The sequence below is a fragment of the Physeter macrocephalus genome, unplaced genomic scaffold (genome assembly GCF_002837175.3).
Source record: "Physeter macrocephalus isolate SW-GA unplaced genomic scaffold, ASM283717v5 random_1214, whole genome shotgun sequence".
NCBI lineage: Eukaryota > Metazoa > Chordata > Mammalia > Artiodactyla > Physeteridae > Physeter > Physeter macrocephalus.
In genome coordinates this window covers 3715-25000 of record NW_021146747.1, presented here as the reverse complement: position 1 = coordinate 25000, position 21286 = coordinate 3715, and the positions used below count along the sequence as shown (strand labels likewise).

The 21286-nt window shown below is 48.4% G+C and overlaps 1 protein-coding gene across 1 annotated transcript; it reads right to left on the bottom strand.

The window, feature by feature from the left end:
- Nucleotides 1–3: 3 nt before the first annotated feature.
- LACTBL1 (lactamase beta like 1) lies at nt 4–18956 on the bottom strand (the record flags this gene model as incomplete). Its single annotated transcript, XM_024125276.2, has 7 exons — nt 18936–18956; nt 11425–11560; nt 10115–10224; nt 7903–8060; nt 6651–6889; nt 2237–2342; nt 4–475 (listed from the first exon to the last, which is right to left on the bottom strand). Coding segments are annotated over exons 1-7 (1242 nt in total), but the record flags the coding sequence as incomplete, so codon positions are not given.
- Nucleotides 18957–21286: the final 2330 nt, after the last annotated feature.

Here is a 21286-nt window from a genome sequence, read left to right as displayed (position 1 = left end):
CGGCGGCACCAGGGAGAAGGTGGCGGCGTAGCCGTCCAGGTCACCGTCCTTGCGCACCACGCGGTAGCCCCGCTGCGCGTGGAACTCCCACGGTGTGCCAGTCTCGTTGGCGAAGTAGGCGCCCGGGCAGGCCAGCAGCGGCGCCAGTAGTGTCTTAGCCGCGTCAGGCCGCAAAAGCCGCTGGGGCCTGCTGCCCAGGAGCACCATGGCCAGCTTGGCCAGGTCAGCGGTGGTGGAGTACATCTGGCCCGACGGGCGGTACCAGCCCAGGTCGTACAGCGGCGCCGGCCGCCCGCTGCCATAAAAGCCAGCTGCCAAGCGGGCACGCACAGGAGGTGTCAGATCGAAGCCTGTGTCTTCCATCCCCAGCGGTTCCAGCACGTTCTCCAAGATCCAGTGCTGGTAGTCACCCTGGGCAGTGTGGGCTGCCAGGACATGGGCCAGAAGCGAGAAGGCCAGCGTGCTGTAATGGCATCTGGAAGAGGAGGGGTGGAAGCTAAGATGCAGCCTAGGATGGACATCTCCAGGCCCTAAATAAACCCTTCCCACCTGCTCAGATTGTCTGCAAAGCCATCAGAGTTTCATTGGACTGGGTGGACAGGGAAGGAACCTGCTTCACTGCCTTGGAGATGGTCAGACCCAGCAGAGACTTCAGAGATCACTGAATACAGCTCACTGTTCTACCTCTGGAAAGAGGAAGACCCAGAGAGGAGCAGAGAATTACCCAGGGTCACACAGCAGGTTGGAGAAGACCTAGGCTTGGCAATGCACCTGGAAGAGTGGTAAAACAAATCTTCTTGGTCCTTTACACTTTAGTATAATTTACTTTATCAAATGGAAAACTAGAGTCTCAGACTGGTAGGGTGGGGTGGGGGGGATAATGATAGCGATCATTTAGCCCACAGATAACAAATAGGAGGCAGGATTTCACCCCTCCCTTGCCAGACACAAATAATCAATAAGAAGTCTCCTTTCTTTCCCAGGGCAGATGCAGTTTCAGAATCTCTAAAATAGTGACTCAGGGGACTTCCCTGGTGGCTCAATGGTTAAGAATCTGCCTGCCAACGCAGGGGACACGTGTTCCAGCCCTGGTCTGGGGAGATCCCACGTGCCGAGGAGCAACTAAGCCCATGCACCACAACTACTGAGCCTGCGCTCTAGAGCCTGCTAGTCACAACTACTGAGCCCGTGCACCACAACTACTGAAGCCCGCACACCTAGATCCTGGGCTCCACAACAAGAGAAGCCCACCACAATAAGTCCGTGCACCGCAAAGAAGAGTAGCTCCCGCTCGCCGCAACTAGAGAAAGCCCGCACGCAGCAACGAAGACCCAATGCAACCAAAAAATAAATTAAATTAAAAATAAAAATAAAATAAAATAGTGCCTCAGGAAGGCACAAGAATGGGTGAAAATGCACATATCCTTTTAGGTATTCCTGAACTCTAGCCCAACCTCTTTTATTTACAGATAAGAAAGGTGAGGTTCACAGAGGCAAATGCTTCCTCCAAGGTCACTCAAGAGGTTAGTGTCAAAGCTGGAAGAAGGACTCTAGCCTACAGACACCTAAGTTTTACCTGGATCCTTTCTTCCTTAAGAGAAGTGGGGCTTGAGGTTCAGCATTTGGAGAAACAGAGTGGCAAATTTGGAAAAAGAGTACTGCCCAGGTCCTGGAAGGGGACATCTGAGTCAGGGGAGTGCCACTGTCCTCTGACCAGCTCCACAGCCCCACTGCTCCAGAAGCTGGGCTTCTCTGTTCAGTGGCTGGCTACCCCAGCTATCCATTCCCTATCTCATCAGCATCCCATTTATTTCCAGCACTTGTCAAAGTCTGTATTTATCTTGTTTTTCTGTTCACTGATAAGAATGTTCACTGTTCACTCAGAAGAATGCAAACTCCACGAGGAGGGACCTGGTTGGATTCGTTTGCTGCTATATCTCAGTTTAACATATTCCAAGCACAGAGTAAGTGTTCAATAAATGTTGAGTTGATTAATGGGAAAAACATGAGATTCAAACAGGACTGGGTCTGAGCCCAGCTCCCTGCTGCCTTGCTCTGCCATCCCTCTATGGTCCTCAGTCCCCCCAGCTGTGGAACAGGGGTTGTCATCAGTGATCTGCGAGGTCTTTCCTGGCTCTGACCACCTAGGATGAGGTGCCATAGGTTCTCTCCCAGGAGGGGTATGTCACCTTGTGAGGTTCCTAACATTGGTAGGGCATCAGGGCTCACTCCTCACCTGGTTCCTGGGTCTGCCACCAGCACATCATCCTTGAGCAGGTTCAGGGCCTCCTGGGTGCTGCCTCTCCACAGCAGCGAAGTGGAACGGAGCCTTCGGGGCAGCCCTAGGGAGAAGCAGCGGTCAGACCTGCTGGGTCAGCTGATGGTGGGATGATGGACTCCTGGCTGTACCCCCGCCCCCACCTTCCATGAGTTGAGAGATAACAACAAAATCACCTTAAAAAAAAAAAGCTCTAGCATGGACTCTAATCCTGCCTGTGTTTCACTGGACAAGCCATTTAACCTCTCTGAGCCAGAGTCCCCTCATCTGTAACATGAGGGAAATAATTCCTATGTCATATGGCTGGTGTGAGGATTTGGTGAAATCAAATGCTTGGCATGGTTCCTAGTCATAGTAATTGCTCAAACAATAATTGTTATCATCAACCATAGATATTTGATTCCATAAAAGTCTTGAGGTCACTGCCCAGTTTTGTGGAACTGGCTCCTCCGGCCACTTGGAATTTTCTGTTTATTGGATGTGACAAGTATTGAAAGGATCACAGGATTAGGATTCTTCCCACCCATTCACTCAACAATAGTGTCCAAGCATCTCTTTAGTGCCAAAGACTGTTCTGGGTACTGGAATTCAGTAGTGAACAAAACAAAGTCCCTGCCCATGTGGAGTCTGCATTCTAGCAGAGGAGACAGACAAGAGGCAAATAAATATTCATGCCGTGGAGGGAAATAATTCCATGTATGAAAGGAGGGATTGTTAGTTTATACAGAGTGGTCAGAGGAAGGCCTCACAGGGTAGGTGACCCTTGAGCAGGTGAGAACTCGAGGAGGTGAGGGAGAGAACCACACAGCTCTGTGAGGAAAGAATGTCTCAAGCAGAGGAAAGAGCAGGTGCAAAGGCCCTGAGGCAGGAATCTGTTGGCATGTTTGAGGATCAGCAGGAAAGAGCCAGTGTGGCTGGCGAGGATTGAGAAAAGGGGAGACTTTGGAGGTGAGAGATATTGGGGTGCAGGCACCAGATCCTGTAGGGTGCTATAGGCTACTGCAAGGACTTGGCCTTTTCTCTGATTGGGATGGGGCCACTGTAGGGCTTTGAGCAGAGGAGTGATGTGATCTGACATATATCAGGGTTGCTCTGGCTGCTATGTGAAAGCAGACTTTGGGGGGCAATGGCAGACACCGGGAAGCCTGTAAGGAGACTTGCAAAAATCCATGTCTAAATGCTGGTGATTGGATGAGGGAGGAGTGGTTGGATTCTGGACATATTTTGATAATGGAGCCAACAGAATTTGCTACTGGAGGGGATGTGGAGGGTGTGGGAGTGAGAGAAATCAGGGATAACTAACTCCAGGCTCTTGGCCTGAGCAGCTGGGGGATGGATTCCCAAGCCCTGGGTTTAAATTCTGACTCTAACACTTCTTTCTGTGTGGCCCAAACCATGTGTTTTACCTCTCTGAGCCTCTACTTGCTCACCTTGAAGTGGGCTGAAGCACCTGCAGTGGTTTCCCTGTGAGGTGTTACAAAACTAAGAATGGATGAAAAGCTCCAAGAACGGGAGAAAGCTCTAGATTAGGGTGAAGGTCAATCATACAAGATACTGGGAATGTATAACAGAGTCATTCAGGCAGCTGTATGCTCAACTGGTGGGCTTTGGGACATGTAGAGTGGGCTTTTTTGTTTGTTTTGGGGGGGTTGCATTTTTCTTAATAATTTATTTATTTTTGGCTGCATTGGGTCTTCGTTGCTGCATGCAGGCTTTCTCTAGTTGCGGCGAGCGGGGGCTACTCTTCGTTGCGGTTGAGGGCTTCTCCTGGCGGTGGCTTCCTCTTGTTGCAGAGCATGGGCTCTCGGCGCACAGGCTCAGTAGTTGTGGCACGTGGGCTCAGTAGTTGTGACTTGCGGGCTTAGTTGCTCCGCAGCATGTGGGATCTTCCCGGACCAGGGCTCGAACCTGTGTCCCCTGCATTGGCAAGCGGATTCTTAACCACTGCGCCACCGGGGAAGCCTGTGTAGGGTGTTTTTAAACTGACCACAAACACAGAGCCCTGTGCTGGGTCCCTTGGGTACAGATGAAGAAGAATCCACAGTGTACCCCTAGAGGGAGCCCTGGGGTCAGGTTACAAACCAGAGTGTATTTAACAGGAGGCTCATGGAGCAAAAACCTCAGAGCCCCTCACCTGTATGACCCCTTCCAAGGCCTGTATACAAGTTTGAATTTATAATATTGTATTTTTAAAGAGGACCCCCAAATTATATCTACATCTGGCCTCCATAAACCTAGATCTACCCTTGGCTGTAATAACCAGAGCTACATTGACAAGTACCTGCTGTGTGCCAGGTACTCTGCTAAGTGCTTGACATTCATTAGCACATTTAATACAGCAAAGTAGCATGAACCAGTCCTTTTACAGAGGAGTAAAACAAGGCTCAGAGAGGTTACGTGACTTACCCAAGATCACACAGCTGGAATTAATTTCAGTGCTCATGCCCTTAGCCACTAGGCCGCCCTCCTCCAAGGCTCTGATCCTGTCCTGCCTGGACGACTTCAGGAGGTTCCATTATCTGGCAGAGGCTCAGGTTCACCATCTGCTAATGGGAGTGCTAACCAGCCATGTCCATAGACTGAGACCTCAGGCCTGAACGCACTTTGTAGAATGATGAAATAGTAGGCACTTATGATGGATTCCTACCATCTAGAGTTGATGGGTTGGTGACTGCAAATATGAACAATAGAAGGCATTTTGGGGTGGTACAGCTGGTGCCTGCCTTCTCCTCCTTGGCTGGGTCAGTCACCATGCAGCACAGCCCCCCTCCCACCCGTTCCTGCCCAATTCCTGTTCACTGGCTTCGTCTTCCAGTATCCCAGCCTGCCCTTGCCCTTCCACCATGTAGATTTCATCTTGGCTTGTTAGCACATCTTTCATTATCATCATTATTATTATATAATTTGTTTTTAATAAGTAATTCATTTACATGATTCAAAAGTCCAAAGACACCAAAGGGTATACAATGAAAAATTTTCCTCCCACTCTTCTCCCCAGCCACCAAGTTCCCCTCCCTGGAGGCAGCCCAGTGATTCAATCCCTTTCCCTTCCAAGAATATGTGATACACATTTTTATATATATACCTGTATATATACACACACACACATAATATATGTGTATATAAATATATATGTTATATAATAGGTACATTACAAATGGATTATACATATACATTCATATACATATATACATTATATGTGTATATATTATTTATTCATATGGTAGCTACAATATATGCTGTTATGAGCTTTTTTACCCACTTAAGATTGTATGTGCATCTCGGTTCACAAGGAACGTTATTACCCATTTTTTTAGGGCTACAGTAGTATCTGATTGTATAACTGTGTCATGGTTTATTTAGTTACTCCCCTATTTATATTTAGATTATTTCAATCTTTTTTTTTCCCTATCACAAACAGTGCTGTAGTGAATAACTGTGTTCATACCTCATACTGCACATGTGTGGATACATCTGTAAGAGAATTTCCTAAAAGTGTAATTTCTGAGTCAAAGGATATATACATTTTTGTGATAGGTATTACCAATTGCCCTCCACACAGGTTGCACCAATTGTTTTTTCTTTTTTTTGGCCTTGCAGTGCAGCACGTGGGTTCCTAGTTCCCCTACCAGGGATCAAACCTGTGCCCCCTGCAGTGGAAGCACAGGGTCTTAGCCACTGGACCACCAGGGAAGTCCCAAGTCGCACCAATTTAAATTTCCACCACTGATGTATAAGAGGGCCTATTTCACCATAACTTCACCAACTCAGTACACCCACCATTATGGCCTTTACCAATCTGATAAGAGGAAAATGTCTCTCAGGAGATTTAATTTGCATTCATTTTGTTATGAATGAGGTTGAGCATCTTTTAATATTTTTTAATATTCTTAAGAGCCATTTATATTCCTTTTCTGTGAACTGTCTGTTCTGTTCCTATCGTTTACCCATTTTTCTGTTGGGTTCTTGGTCTTTGTAATGGTTTATATATTAAGGGAAATTAACGTATAATTGTAGAATATATATTATATTCAAATTATATATAAAATATATAATTTACAGAATTGTCAACAAATATTCACTTGACTTGTTCTTGATCTAATAAGCAGATCTTGACCTGTCAGCTTGCTTTTGACCTTCCAACAGATCCTCATTTGTCCACTTGACCTAAATTCCCAGGTTTCACCTCAGCTTTTAACTCACCAGATCTTTCTACCCCTGGCCCACCACCCAGGAAGGATGAGAGGGAGCTATGGCCAGTTCAGGAAGCATAGCAGAGAGTGGGCCCAGCCTGGCTGGATGAGAACCTGCTCCTTGGTTCCCCTACCTAAAATGGTTTGGGCTGAGCGACATTAAGTTCAGAGCCACTCACCTGAGAGCTGGCTGGCCATCCTTCGGAGGGTGACGGGTGAAGGCCTTGGGGCTGGGCCCACCTCCTCCAGACGATCCATCAGGCTCTTTTGTTCGGGGGCTGATGCCATGCCCAGTGGGTTGTTAATGGTGAAGGTGCCGGCGTACCGCTCCAGAGGGTCATCTAGAGAGGCCACGATGCCCTCCTCCCACAGGCGGTACAGCATCAGCACGGGAAAGATCTTGGAGATGCTGGAGATCCTGGACAATGTGGGGGGCACAAGGGTGCAGAGGGCATCCTGTTGGCTTCACAACCCACCTCCACCCTGCAACCCCAGCCTCCAACTTTCTAGTATAATTAGGAAAGCACTGAGTCCACCCTTATTCAGCATCTCAGACAGAAATCCACCAGCCTCTGTAGAATGCCTTTGGGATGCTTGAGAACTTACCAGGGGCAGTGGGGCTGGGCCAGATGGACAATCTCGAGCACCTCCCCCATGCCAGGCCCTTCACCAGGCACTTCCCTCTCTGGGACAGACCTGGGTTGGGATCCTATCTCTGCCTCTCACCAGCTGAGTTGCCTTGGGCAAGTGCTAGACCTTTCTGAGATTCAGTTTCATTGTCTGTTTTATGGGTTGTAGAAAGGATTGAACAAGATTGTGCTTGCAAAGTGCTTGGCAACACACCTGGAAGGTAGTAAGTGCTCAATAAGTGATAGCAAATATAATTGTTGCCCTGTGCCTGGCACATAGCAGGTGCAGTGTGAATGGAAGCCCTGCAATCCTCACAGTATCTCAGGGAGAAAATGTGTTCACTTGGCACTGTGAGCTTTGAGGATCCTACAGGCAGCACCCAGGAGGGGAGACTCTAGGTGTGCAGCAGATTGTCCCAAGTTGCTTCCATCTGGGCCACCGCTGCCAACTGGCAGAGACCCAGGTCAAGGGCTCAGGAACTGATTACGGTTCTTTAGTGTCACGTGGAAGGGGTGTGGGGTGGGACATAAAGGAGCCTTTTCTAGTTTGGGAGGCATTAGGATAAGGGCTCTCCAGAAGGGATTCCTTCCTGACTTGTTACCACTGTGGTGTGATGTTAGGCACCCACTGGTCCTCTCTGGACCTCAGTCTCCTCATCTATAAAATTGCCAAGACTTAATAAAGGGCCCTGGCAGCTAAGACCCCCAGTCATGATTCTCTTGAGTCTCCCTACTTCCTAAGTCCTCCTTGTCCTACCACCCTTCTCCCCCTCCACAAGACCCTGGTGGTGCCCCAGCTGACCGGTACATGGTGTACTCATTGGGGGGCACAGAAGCCGGGTCTGAACCATTCTTCCTTCCGAAGTTCCCGGTCCAGAGCACAGTGTCGTTGTGGATGACAGCTGCAGACATAGCAGCCAGGCCTGGGGCAGAGAGTGCCTGGCGCAGGATCCTGTCCACCTTGGAAGAGAAGAGCGGGTGGCTCAGAGTACAGGTGCAGAGACAGGCCTCTCTCCCCACCCACAGGCCCCATGTGGTTCTGTACACTGTGCCATTCACATACCACACCCTGTACACAGCACCCTCTGCCTGGCTCCCGTCCATTCTCTCTCCTTAGGGGCTGGAAGGGAGCCCAGTGAGGCTCCAGACCTCGGATTCTCAGACCGTGTCCCATGGGGTGGGGACCCCACCCAGCTGCAATCAGAGCAGATCCCCTGGAATCTGTTTTGCATGTAAGTTTTCCTCATAAGACTTTTGTTCAAAGAAACATTTCCTTGGAAATACGTAAGAGGAGGGAGGGGTTAAAACCCCTGATCTAATCAAACCTGTGTCTGATGCCCTAAAAAACCTCCAACAGGCTGAGTCTGACCCCCTAGTGTTGGAGAATTCAGTATTTATAGAGGGCCCCTAACACTGTCTTTGAACATTTATTGAAAATACCTCATTTTTTTCAATTATGTAGTATAATGATGGTGATTAACAGCTAACATTTACTGGACATTTACAACATGCCAGACACAGTATAAAATGATTTTCATACATTGTCTCATTTAATCCTCATAAATCAGTGCTGATTTCTCCCCATTTTACAGGTGAGAAAATTTGAGATATGAAGTGACTTGCCCCGGTGGTTAATGGCTAGTGGAATCAAGATTAGAACCCTATGCTAACTCCAACACCTCCTTGCCAAGAGATTTTACATTCCCTGAATTGAGCTCAGTCTACCTGTAGTTTCCACCCGTGCACTAACTTTGCCTCTCTGAGCCTCAGTTTCCTCCTCTTTAGCTAGGGATTCACAAGGTGGTAACATAGAGAAGTTAGCACAGTGCATGGCATGTACCAGGTGCTCACTAGAAGACTGCTATGGTTATTATTGTTGCTTTATTTTTTTTTAATTACTCTGACCCCTGGGAGCCAAATAGCACGCTTCCGGTGTCTCTCCTTCACAAAAGCTTTTTGTGTATTTGCAGGCAGTGATTGTGTCTCTCTGCACTGGCCCATGCCTGCTTTTATGTGGACACATCACCCTCCTTCCCTTCAGCTGTTCCTCGGATGAAGTTTCACACCATCTCCCAACACCACCACCAGGCTGCTGCACATACACTTCTGATCTGTGTGTCTCCTAAGGTGAGTGACCCAAGTGGGTAGGGTCTGAATGGCAGAATGGCACAGACAAGAGCTGGCTGACAGCCCCCTCTAGTGTTAAGCCATTCTGCAATGGTAAAAGTTGTGTTGTGGGGTCTTTAATCATATTTCAATGGCCTCTGTGATCCTCTCCCATCTCATCTTTCTCCACCCCCACTATGGCCCCACCAGACTGAATTTACTCTCTGTATATGCCTCATACTGACTCTGCTGCCTCCACGCCTTTGCACATGCTGTTCCCTCTATCTAAAGCACACCTTCCACACCCCCAAGCTCCCTCATCATACACACACATATCCTCTGGGTATCTACTCCTTGTTCACCTCTCAGTTTAGACACCACTTCCTCTAGAAGCCTTCCCTGACCCCAAGTCCAGTTCCTTTGTGTCACCATGTACCCTAAACTTTCCCTATCCTCACTTTTACCCCTGTGTTATAAATGTTTACTATCTTGACTGTTCCCCTAATTCCAAGACTAGTAGCTTCTTGCGAGCAGGACAGTATCTTCTCCTGCCATATCCCTGGTGCATAGCGCAGAGTAAATGCTCAAGAATTATATGTTGGGGGGCATGCCTGGTGGTCCAATGGCTAAGACTCTGCACTCCCAATGCAGGGGGCCTGGGTTCGATCACTGGTCAGGGAACTAGATCCCACATGCTGCAACTAAAGATCCTGCATGCATGTCACAGCGAAGATTCCGTGTGCCACAACTAAGACCCAGTGCAGCCAAATAAATTAATTAATTTTTTTAAAAAAGAATTATATGTTGAATAAATGAATGAATGCCACTACTAGCGCAGAGAATATGCCCTCCCCCTCATCAACCGGGCCTAGCCCACACAGCCAGTTCTCTCCTGGGTCATCACTGACCTTTTTCAGGGCCTCCTTCAACACGGGGAGGGGGTGGGCCAGGGGCACAGGCTCAGGGTGCTGGGGACACATCCTCATGGGGGCAGAGGTCACCTCTGGTCCCAAGGAACCTGGAGGGAACATCACATGGTGAGTGGAGGACAGAGATCAGGTTAGTAGTCTAGGGGCCATCGCCCACTGGGTCTTCTCCCAGTTCTGGGTGATCTCAGGAGGCAGTAGAAGGTTTAGAGAAGAGTGGTTCTTGCACTCTTGGGGGGTTCTCATACCCTTACCACCCCACAGTGTCCTCAGAGGATGCAGGGAGGTCTGGAGGCCGTTGTGATGGTCTCACAGCCTGAATCCTGCCCTGCCAAGGTCCACGCCTTCCCCCTGAGGTTCCAAGGAAGCCATACACCTGGACAAAAGTAGGATGGGACTCAAACCCTAATGCCCGGATGCACAGCTCTGGGGGTAAAATGAGTTGTTCCTGGTGGTTTAAGCCTGAAGCCTAAGTGGGGCCCTGAGTCCACTTCTCCACCCAAATATATAATCAGAACTGGAGAAAGGGGGACAGTAGAGATGTGGCTGAGCCTGCCCCACAGAGCTGGAACTTGTCTAAGTCTGCTGACCACATGGAGGGAGGAAGCTCGTCATGCGAGAGAGAAGGGCTACCAACTGGCACCTGTGGCCTGATTGGTGTCTCAAAGGCCAAGCAGCAGGTAGTGAGTGTGGGACTGTGCTGTCTCCTCTTGGGCATGCTCTGCCCTTTGCCCCTGGCTGCCCATGCCTGGTATCTTGTGGTGAGGCTGTGCCAGCTGGGAGGGCTGGCCCTAGGGCATGAGCCTGGCGTTACCAGCAGTGGTGGTTCATTTGCTGAGCCTTGACCAGCCCAGGATGGAGAGACCAAGAAATGGCAGCTGCTGTCCATGGACACGTGGACATGTTCCTCCCGGGGTCTTAGATATAGCTGGGGCAGTGCCTTTAAAGGGAGGTAGGGCCTAGAGATCCCACCTTGGGGGCCGAAGGAAGAGCAAGAGAAACACTGTTTGAACTTTTGGGGAGACCCTGAGTTTTACCCCTGGAGTCGGTGGCTTAAGGAATCCCCAATGGTATTAGGTCCTCAGTTACTACAGAAGGGCATCAAGGAACAGAGGGATCACACGACTGGCCCGAAGATGCACAGTTACTGAGAGCTGGAGTCAGAATGGATGCCAGAGCTTCTGAGTCTGCATCTTATGGTCCTCCCTCCTGCCTGAGATCAGGAGTGGTAGCTCAAAGCCCACGGGGACCTCCGGGGATGGGGGGAAACTCAAGGATGTTGCTGCACTCACCGGTCTTCAGCTTGGGGAGGTAATACTGCCACAGGAAGCAGCCAGTCATGAGCACAGAGAGCACGAAGAAGAAGCTGCAGGAAACCGGGAAGAGCCACTTCTTTTTCACTTTCAGCAGGCTGAGCTGCCGGCCAGCCTGCAAGGGGAAGGACAAGGCACACCCCCAAGGGGGTCAGCAAGAGGGAAGAGAGAGGGATCCCTGCCCTGGCCCCTCCTATGCCTTAGGTTCACCCAGACCTCAGGAGAGCCCACAGCTTGGGGTAAGTTTCACACCTGTAAAACCAAGGGCCTTCCCAGTATTGCCCCTTCAACAGCTCTGCCCCATATATACCTCTGCACCTCTGTGCCTTTGCATAGCCTGTTCCCTCTGCTGGGTGTGCCCTCTCTCTCCTATGTACTTAGTGAGACATCTAAGACCAGCTGAAATGTCACCTCCTCCATGAAGCCTTCCCCAACTCTCCTCACCCAAGTCCCCAACAGGGCACTAGGCACAAGCCTCCGTTGTGGTGCAAATCCAGCTTTCTCTCTAATACAGCTGTTCTACAACTGTTAACTGATCCACCTCACGGAGTGTGAGTTCTCCAAGGGAGGGGCCACTTCCTCACTCTCTGTCCTCCACGGCCTCTGGTTTATCCTGGTTGCTCAGTACATGTTGTGGAGGGAATGTGTGGGTCCTGAAAACACAGGACAAGGCTTCCCAGGAGACTCGCTTCGCCCCATGCCTCGCCACACACCCGGTTTCGCAAGCCTCCACCAACGGTGTGTTCTTGCAGCAGGCCTGTGTAAGGCTCCCAATGTGTGGTTGGTGTCTCCCATTTGTGGCTGGTCTCATCGCCACGCCCCCCATGTTTCTCTGCCAAGTGAGTATAAAAGCTGTTGCAGTGAAAAGGGATCTGCCTGGAAAGCTCAAGAAAGGGTGGAGCTCGACACAAAAAAAAAAAAAAAGAAAAAAAAAAGAAAAGAAAGGGTGGAGCTCAGAGAAATGGGGCCTTTTCCTCAGACAGGTGAGGGGGCTGAGCAAGTGCGGCTTGGGAGGTGGGCAAGGGCAGGAAGCAGGGAGCATAAGACGATGAGACCTAAAGTCCAAGAGAGGGAGGAGGAAGAGGCCGCATGGGGAGGTGGCAAGGAATCTAAAGAGAGAATGTGTGTGGCGAGCTGGCCCCCAAGAAGAACCGTGTATTCCCTCACAGCCAACTTAGAATCCTGGAAACACAGTACCACCTCCAGTTAGTGTCCCAGACACGGTGCTAAAAGCCTTTTAAGAGGTGTATCATGGCACCCTGTGAGGTAGGCGCCCTTAGTGCCCTGATGTTACAGATGAGGCTCAGAGACGTTAAGTGACTTGCCCAGGGTCACACAGCTAGTTGCAGAGCTAGCATTTGATCTCTGTCTCTGGCCTGCTCAACCAAAGTTCTGGAAGAGCCTTCACAGTCCTTTGTTGAACTTTCTCATTTCCAGGTCTGCAAACTGAAGTTACAGGAAGGAAGGGACTTGTCTAAAAAATAATAAACATCATATGTTGAGTGCCAGCTTTATGCCTGGCCCTGCACTATTCACTTAACAGGTATTATCTTACCACACTTCATAGTCTGTTCACGAAGTTGGTTTGGGAACTTTCCTTTTAGAGGTGATAAAATGAGGCTCACAGAGGTTCGGTGACTTGCTCAAGGTCACAGAGCAAGGCAGTGGCAAAGCTGGGATTCAGATCCAATCTGCCTGACTCTCCACCTTTATGACTTAATGTGTCTTAAGTCTCTTTGAACTATCTTCATTGCTGCTGTAACCTAAACTGTGATGTGAAAGGACTCTTCCCTGGTCTCCCCTAATCCTTCTCTGTCCCTCCTAGAGGGCCTGCAGAAATGAGAGAGCTGGGAAGGAATTCAAGATTCAGGACCCTTGTCCCAGGATTGAGGGCTCTGTTTCATTTATTCATCCTTTCAACAACTCTATATTGAGCACCTACTAGGTGAGAGGCACTGTTCCAGGCCCTGGGGGCTCAGCAGTGAACCAGTATCAGAATTCCTGCCCTCGGGGAGCTAGCATGCTGGTGTTGAAGGCCTAGCTTTCCTGGCCAGCCCAACTCTGCACAGTCTCTCTGCTGTGCTCAGTGGCTGACCTGTGCTCAGGGCGTGGTGAGGATTTGCTGAGTGAGTGGGTGAGAGTACAAATCATCGAAGAGCCAGAAACAGCCAGCTGTCGGAGAGCTGGGTCTCAAACTCGGGCCTCTGAAATGTTCAGTCACAGAAGATACCCTTGCAAAGCAAAACCCACGTTCAAATCCAGGATACATCACCCTAAGACCCATAAAACCTTTGGCAACTCCCAGTTTCTTCATTTGTAAAGTAGGAAAGGTAATAACCTTGCAAAGTTGTTTTGAGACAAAAAACATAGAAAGCACCTACCTATGGGAGGGGCAATATTCTAAGGACTTTAATGTACATTATGCACATCAAATCATTTAACTCTCACAATATCCCATGAGACAGTATTATTATTACCACTAGTTTACAAGTGAGGAAGCTGAGTGTCACATATGCTAAGCCGTTTACCCAAAACCACACAGTATTATGTGGCAGAACTGGACCTTGAACCCATACGGGGTGGCTCCAGAATCTGGCATCCTTAACCACTAGGCTATCTCTACTGACCCTGGTGAATGAGATGACATATGCTCACGCAAAAATGTGTACTTGAATGTCCATAGCAACATTATCATAATAGCAAAAAAGTGGAAGCAACCCGAATGTCTATCAAATGATGAATGGGTAATCAAAATGTGGTATATCCAATGGAATATTATTTGGCCATAAGAAGAAATGAAGTAGTACAACATGGAAGAACCTTGAAAACATGGTAAATCCAGCCACAAAAGGCCACATGTTATATGACTCCATTTATATTAAATGTCCAGAATAGGCAAATCCATAGAGACAGAAAGTAGATTAGTGGTTGCCAGTGGCTGGAGGTATAGGGGAATGGGGAGTGACTACTAACGGGTAGTTTTCTTTTGGGGGGCTAATGAAAATATTCTAAAATTGATTGTGGTGCTGGTTATACAACATTGTGAATATGCTAGAAACCACAGAATTCTACACAAAATTGATGAATGTTATGATATGTGAATTATATCACATAATGATTTTTTATAATAGTACCTACTTGTATTCAGTGGCAAGGATTAAATGAGTTAATATTTATAAATCACTTAGAACACATGGGCACATGGTAAACAGTATATAATGCATTAGCTATAATTGAATGCCTACTATGTGCTAAGCACTGAGCCAGATATTAGAGATATACTGATAAACAGGGAAAAGAATGTTTCCTACCCTATTGGGGATTACAGTTTTCAGAGGAGGTGGATATTAACCAAATCTTGCATTCACTATTCTTTCCCCATCTCCCTTTCCAAGGGCTCCTCCTTCACCTCTGTCCTACAGACATAGTATACCTGGCTTCCCTCCTCCTCTTTCCTCAGTACACACACAATCCCTAGGTGACAAATTACCAAATCAGAAGTGGAAGAGGGCCACCACTACAGATCCTACAGGAAAGTATCGTGAACAATGTTATGCCAATCCATTTGACAATTTAAATGACATGGACAAATTTCTTCAAAGACGTAATTTCCCCACGGGATCTCATGCACAAGGATACCAGCCACGTGCTAATGATTACTGATTCTACAGCTTCTGCCCAGCTCTCTCCCCTGAACTTGAGACTACCATTTTCAACTGCCTACCAGATATTTCCACCTGGAAGTGCCCAGGACTCCGAAACCCAACATCCAGGGCAAAACTTGCTTATCTTCCCTCCTCCTCCTTCTCTAATATTTTCACCATCACTTTATGGCGCCTGCTTCCAGCAAGTCACACAAGCTAGAAACTTCAGAGTCTTCCCTGGTCCCTCCTTGCCCCTCAATCCCCACCCCCAGCCATTCACCAAGCCCTGCTGGCCTGTCAAGGTTATGAAATATTTCAAGCATAGAGAAGAATATATGGAAAATATAATGAACACTTGAGCACCCACCCTCCAACTTTGTTAAATCTTAACATTTTACCATATTTTCCTCATATTTAAAAAACACTAGGGACTTCACTGGTGGTCCAGTGATTAAGACTCCGTGCTCCCAATGCAGGGGGCCTGGGTTCAATCCCTGGTCAGGGAACTAGATCCCGCATGCTGCAACTAAGGATCCCGCGTGCTGCAACTAAGGATCCCGCGTGCTGCAACCAAAGATCCTGCATGCTGCAACCAAAAAGAAAATCCTGCGTGCCACAATTAAAGACCTGGTGCAGCCAAATATATAATTCTTTTAATAATAAAAAATAAAAAAATTAAAAATACTATGTTAGTTACTTATTTAATCTGTTGTCTATTCATCCCATCCCATTAGAAACGGGGACTTTTTTTTTGTTTCATTCACCGTAGTATTCCCAGTGACTAGAACAGTCCCTGGAACATAGCAGCCCCAAATGAATATTTGTTAAATGAATGAATGCATGAAAATAAAACATTCTAGGTAGAGTTGAAGCCCTCTGTCCCCTTTGCAGATCTCTCAATCTTCTCCCCCTCTCCCCACATGTGACACCCATTCTGATCTTGGTGTTTATCATTATCATGCATGTTTTTATTCCTTTACTATGTGTTTATGGATCCATAAGCAGCACATAGTATTATTTTTCACATTTTAAAACTTATATAAATGAAATCCTACTGGATTATCCTCCTTCAACTTACTTTTTTTCCAATTTGACACATGTAGTTCTGGATTATCCATTTTAACCTCTATAGAGTATGCTGCTGTATGACTATACCTCATAGTGTAATAGAGCATGGACTCTGGGGCCAGGCTGCCTTAAAGACGTATTTTATACATTTGAGTTGGGAGTGACATTTCTGGGTGGTAAGATATGGCCATCTTCAGCTTAACCAGATACTATCCAGTTGCCCTCCAAAGTTGTTCCAACTTATACTTTCACCACCTGTGATTCTCATTGCTACTTTTAGTTTGCGTTTTCTTGATTATTGATAAGGTGGTGAGTGTCTCCAGCACGAAGATCTTGGCTTTGATGCCTGCAACACCTGGCACTCCACCTGGCCCTGGCAGGTTCTCAGGAAGTATGTTTTGAACTTTATGTTGTCCTGCAAGTTGAAAGACTTGGGTTCAAATCTCAGCCCTACCTCCTGAGTCAGTTATAACTCTGGACAAGTCCCTTCCCCTCTCTGAGCCTCCACTTCTTTAATTGTTGGAGAGGACTGGGTTTACAAAGAGTTTACTTTTACATCTGGAAACCTCATTTGACTTCAAAAGTATCTTCCAGCTCTAGAATTTAGGGTTCACATTAAAGCCATTCTTTATTCATAATTTCTAAAGATTGGAAAAGTCCCTCAACTGGTGAATGAATAGACAAACTATGGTACATCCACACAATGGAATACTACTCAGCAATGTAAAGGAACAAACTATTGATATATGTAATCATGTGGATGAATCTTAAATACATTATGCTAAGTGAAAGAAGCCAGACTCAAAAGGCTACAGACTATAGGGACTTCCCTGGTGGTCCAGTGGCTAAGACTCTGCACTCCCAATGCAGGGGGCTCAGGTCAGGGAACTAGATCCCACTTGCCACAACTAGGAGTTCTCATACCGAAACTGAAGATCCCACATGCCACAACTAAAGATTCCACATGCCTCAACTAAAGATCCGGCATGCAGCAACGAAGATCTGGCCCACAGCAGCGAAGATCCCATGGGCTGGAATTAAGACCCAGTGCAGCCAAATAGATAAACAAATAAATTTTTAAAACATTTTTTTAAAGAAGGCTACAGACTATATAATTCCATTTTCATAACACTCTGGACAAGGCAAAACTGCAAGGACAGAAAACAAATCAATGGCCACTTGGGAGTAGGGATGGTATAGACTACAACAGGGCAGAAGGGAATTTGGGAAGGTGATGAAACTGTTCTCTATTCTGATTGTGATGGTGGTTACAGGGCCATATGTATTTGCCAAAACGCATGGAGCTGCACACCTAAAAGAGTGAATTTTAATGCATATAAACTGTACTTCAGGTTTTTTTTAAATGAAGCCATTAAAGATCCCGAGAGCATTAGGTTGTCTCCACCTGGGTGTCAGAGGAGTGACACCAGACACAAGTCTGTGCCTCAGCCACAGGGGTGAATGGGGAGGCTCTCTGGCATTGCCGTGGGCTTATGTGGGAGGGGAGTCAGAAGGTGCCCCTCTTTGACCATGAGCAAAGGGCCACTGGGGCAAGCCCTGTGAGGGTGCCCTGGTCGAGGGACAGCCTGATCTCACTTAAGAAGTACCTATGGCATGGCATCATCCTCTCATTTTCAGGAGCAGAATGAAATTCACAGATATTCGATGACTCAGTGAGGTCATGGGCAGTGGATGATGGAGCTTGGATTCTCGCCCTGTCTATGCATCCCCCCCACCCCAACGTGTGACTGGGTTCTCTGCATCCCCAATGTGCAGCCCTCCTCTGGGGCCAGCCTCATCTCATGTCTGTCTCCAACCTCAGAATTTATTCCAATAGACACAAAGGTGGGGTCAGTATTTAATGTCTAAGGTGCTCACCAGCTGCTCACATTGACACTTGCAGATGTCACTTGGAATCTCTCCCCTCTCTCTTCCCAGCTGGAAAACGCTGGCGGAGGGGTTGCTCAGGGAGATCCAGGCTCTCCCAAACCCCACCCATAACACGGTTCACCCAGCTCCTTCCCCTGGTGGTCTGCAGCCCAGAAACCTTCACCGTTTTTCTCCCGACTGGCCACTCTGGGACAGCAATCCTTGTCCAGTCATTCATTCAGAATACAATCTCCAGGAGTTGGCTGTGTGCTGGGCACAGTGCTACGCCCTTTGGCTAACATCTGTCCCTCATGGAGCCGGCAGGATGGTGAAGAGGTCAGACACAAGGGCTCTGGGGCCTGGGACTTGATTCTGGCTCTGCCCTTATTAGCTGTGGACCAAAGACTTCCCCTCTTTGAGTCTCAGTTTCCTTGTCTGTATAAGGGGAATGGCCATCATTCCTACGCCTCATAGAATTTAGATGAGGGTAAATGAGAAAATGCATGCAAAGCCCTTTGAAACTAGCTACTCACATACTGGTAGCTAGTGTGGTCGTAATAATTTCTCTGGGAGAGAGATGTAAACAGATCATGTCAGAGGGCTCTGGGGGCTCTGAGGTACCCATGAGCTCAGCCTCGGGGTGGGAGGGGGAGGAAAGCTTCATTGAACAGGTAGTTGGGGATGAGTTGGGGGCAGTCCAGTCAGGGCCCTTGAGACAGGAAAAAGAAGAGGATCTGTTTCTGGTTTGTTTTGAGAATTTGATGAGTTAATTCACAGCAAACACTTGAAATGCTTCCTGGCCTGCGGTACAAACTCTGGAAACGTTAGTGATGACAGTGAAGGTGATATAGGGGTGATTTATGATTTAGGTCAATATTTGAAGCAAGGCTTTGTAGGGCTATGCCTCACCTGGGTCTTCATTCTCTCCATGGCGTGGAAGATTCCAGCCCCTTGAGGAGTCAGCTCTATAGCCCAGGAGACCCTGTGAACAGGAAACTGAGTCAGTGGAGTGAAGGCAAAGCGAGGTCCTGGAGGCTGGAAAAGAGAGGAGGGGGCTGGAGAAATGCAAGAAGACAAGGATGGGAGATTTGCACCCAGAAGTCCTCACTGTTTCCCAGACACTAATGCATCTTCCCATGTTGTTTCCCCATCAGACTATGAGGTTTTCTAGGGTAAGGACCATGTCTCCATTTCATGAAGCTCCACCTCAAAGGCAAGGGGAAACAAACTCAAAAAAACCCCAACTGTCCAGGTCTGCCCAGTCTGTCCTGATTTCAGCACTGAAAGTCCCAAACCCCTCAGTCCAGGGGAAACTGGGACAATTGGTCACCCTCCCTGCCATTGTCTCTGCTTCCAGCTCCTCCTCCTTCTTCAAGCCTCGGAAACAACCCTGTCAGACCCGTGGGTGGTTGGTCCCAACTCACCGTCTTCTGGAAGGCTCAGGAAGGACGGGGCAATTCAGACCCAGCCATGGTTGGCCAGTGCCTCCGGGAGCCCCCGTGTTCCAGGGGACAGGAATGACATCCTGGGTTCTGAGGTGCAGGCTTCACCCAGGCTCCCCAGGGGCTGGCAGATGTGGTGCCTGATTTCCCAGCGCTAATCCCTCCGTGTGTCTTACGCCATGGGGATTAGTTCCTGGGGTCCCCGAGCAGCCGGGAGGGGGGCACATCTGTCAGGGGGACTGTGTGGCGCCACGTGACCCAGAATGCTCCAGGCTAGCGGGCAAAGGTGTGCTCTCTCCAGAAGGAGTGTCTGCCAAGCCCAGTGTGTGTAGGAGAGATGATGGGAACTGCCAGGAAACAGCCTCGGCCCGACCCACAGGCCTCCCAGACCTGCCATCCTCCACACCAGCTCCTCAGCTACCTCTGAGGAACCCTGGGCTCCAAAGAGCACAGTTTGAAGACCACTGGGGTCAGCCTAGTTGTTGCATATTCGGATAACTCGGTTCAAATCCCAGTTCTGTAACTACCTGTGTAGCCTTGGGTAAGTCAGGCCCTCTTTGATTTTTCATCTATAAAATGGGGATGATATCTATGTTATTGTGAGGATTAAACTGCAATGTGTATGCAAAGCAGGTAGCCCAGGACCTGGCACCTAGTAAGGGTTCTGTTAAAGTGAGCTGCTTTTTATTTCATTTTATTTTATTTATTTATTTATTGACTGTGTTGGGTCTTCGTTGCTGCTCACGGGCTTTCTCTAGGTGCGGTGAGTGGGGGCTACTCTCCGTTGTGGTGCGGGCTTCTCACTGCAGTGGCTTCTCTTGTTGCGGAACCTGGGCTCTAGGAGCACGGGCTTCAGCAGTTGCAGCATGCAGGCTCAGTAGTTGTGGCTCGCGGGCTCTAGAGCACAGGCTGAGCAGTTGTGGCGCACGGGCTTGGTGGCTCCGCGGCATGTGGGATCTTCCCGGACCAGGGCTCGAACCCGTGTCCCCTGCCTTGGCAGGAGGATTCTTAACCACTGTGCCACCAGGGAAGCCCCAAGGTTAGCTTCTTTTTATAACTTGGTTTTTAAGCCACAACTTTAGAAAGTCACTATCCACTGATTTTAGTTGGCACAAAAGAGAAAATATATTTGCCTTCTTGGCACCAGATATGGCTGCACATTGGAATTACCTGGCGAGCTTGTAAAAACTGCTAGTCTGGATCCCACCGCCCCAGAGGTCCCCAGGGGTGCAGCCCAGGGCATCACGATTTTTTGAAAACTCCTCAGTGTGTGGTTAAGGTTGAGAATCATTGCCCCAGACCACTGTGTTTCCACCTCATTCTAAATGCATGTAGCAGTAGCGTGGGGATCGAGTTAAACTGCAGGTTCTGAGTCAGTGGGTCAGGGTGGGACCTGAGAGTCTATTTCACACAAACTCCGTTCTGGTCTGTGGACCACACTTTGAGGAGCAAGGCTCCTCTGCAATTCAGGGATCGCACCAGCTTCTACCTCATTATCTCAATAGAACATCACAATTGCCTCCCAGCCGCCCCATGGCTTGAATTATTCTATTTTGCTTATGCTCAGGGTCAAGTATGTGGATGGTGGAGGCAAGCCTTCTGGATCTTTTTTTTTTTTTTTTTAATTTTATTTTTGGCTGTGTTGGGTCTTTGTTGCTGCACGCGGGCGTTTTTTTTTTTTCTCTAGTTGCAGTGAGCGGGGACTACTCTTCATTGTGGTGGCTTCTCTTGTTGTGGAGCACGGGCTCTAGGCACGCAGGCTTCAGAAGTTGTGGCACACGGGCTCAGTAGTTGTGGCTCGTGGGCTCTAGAGCACAG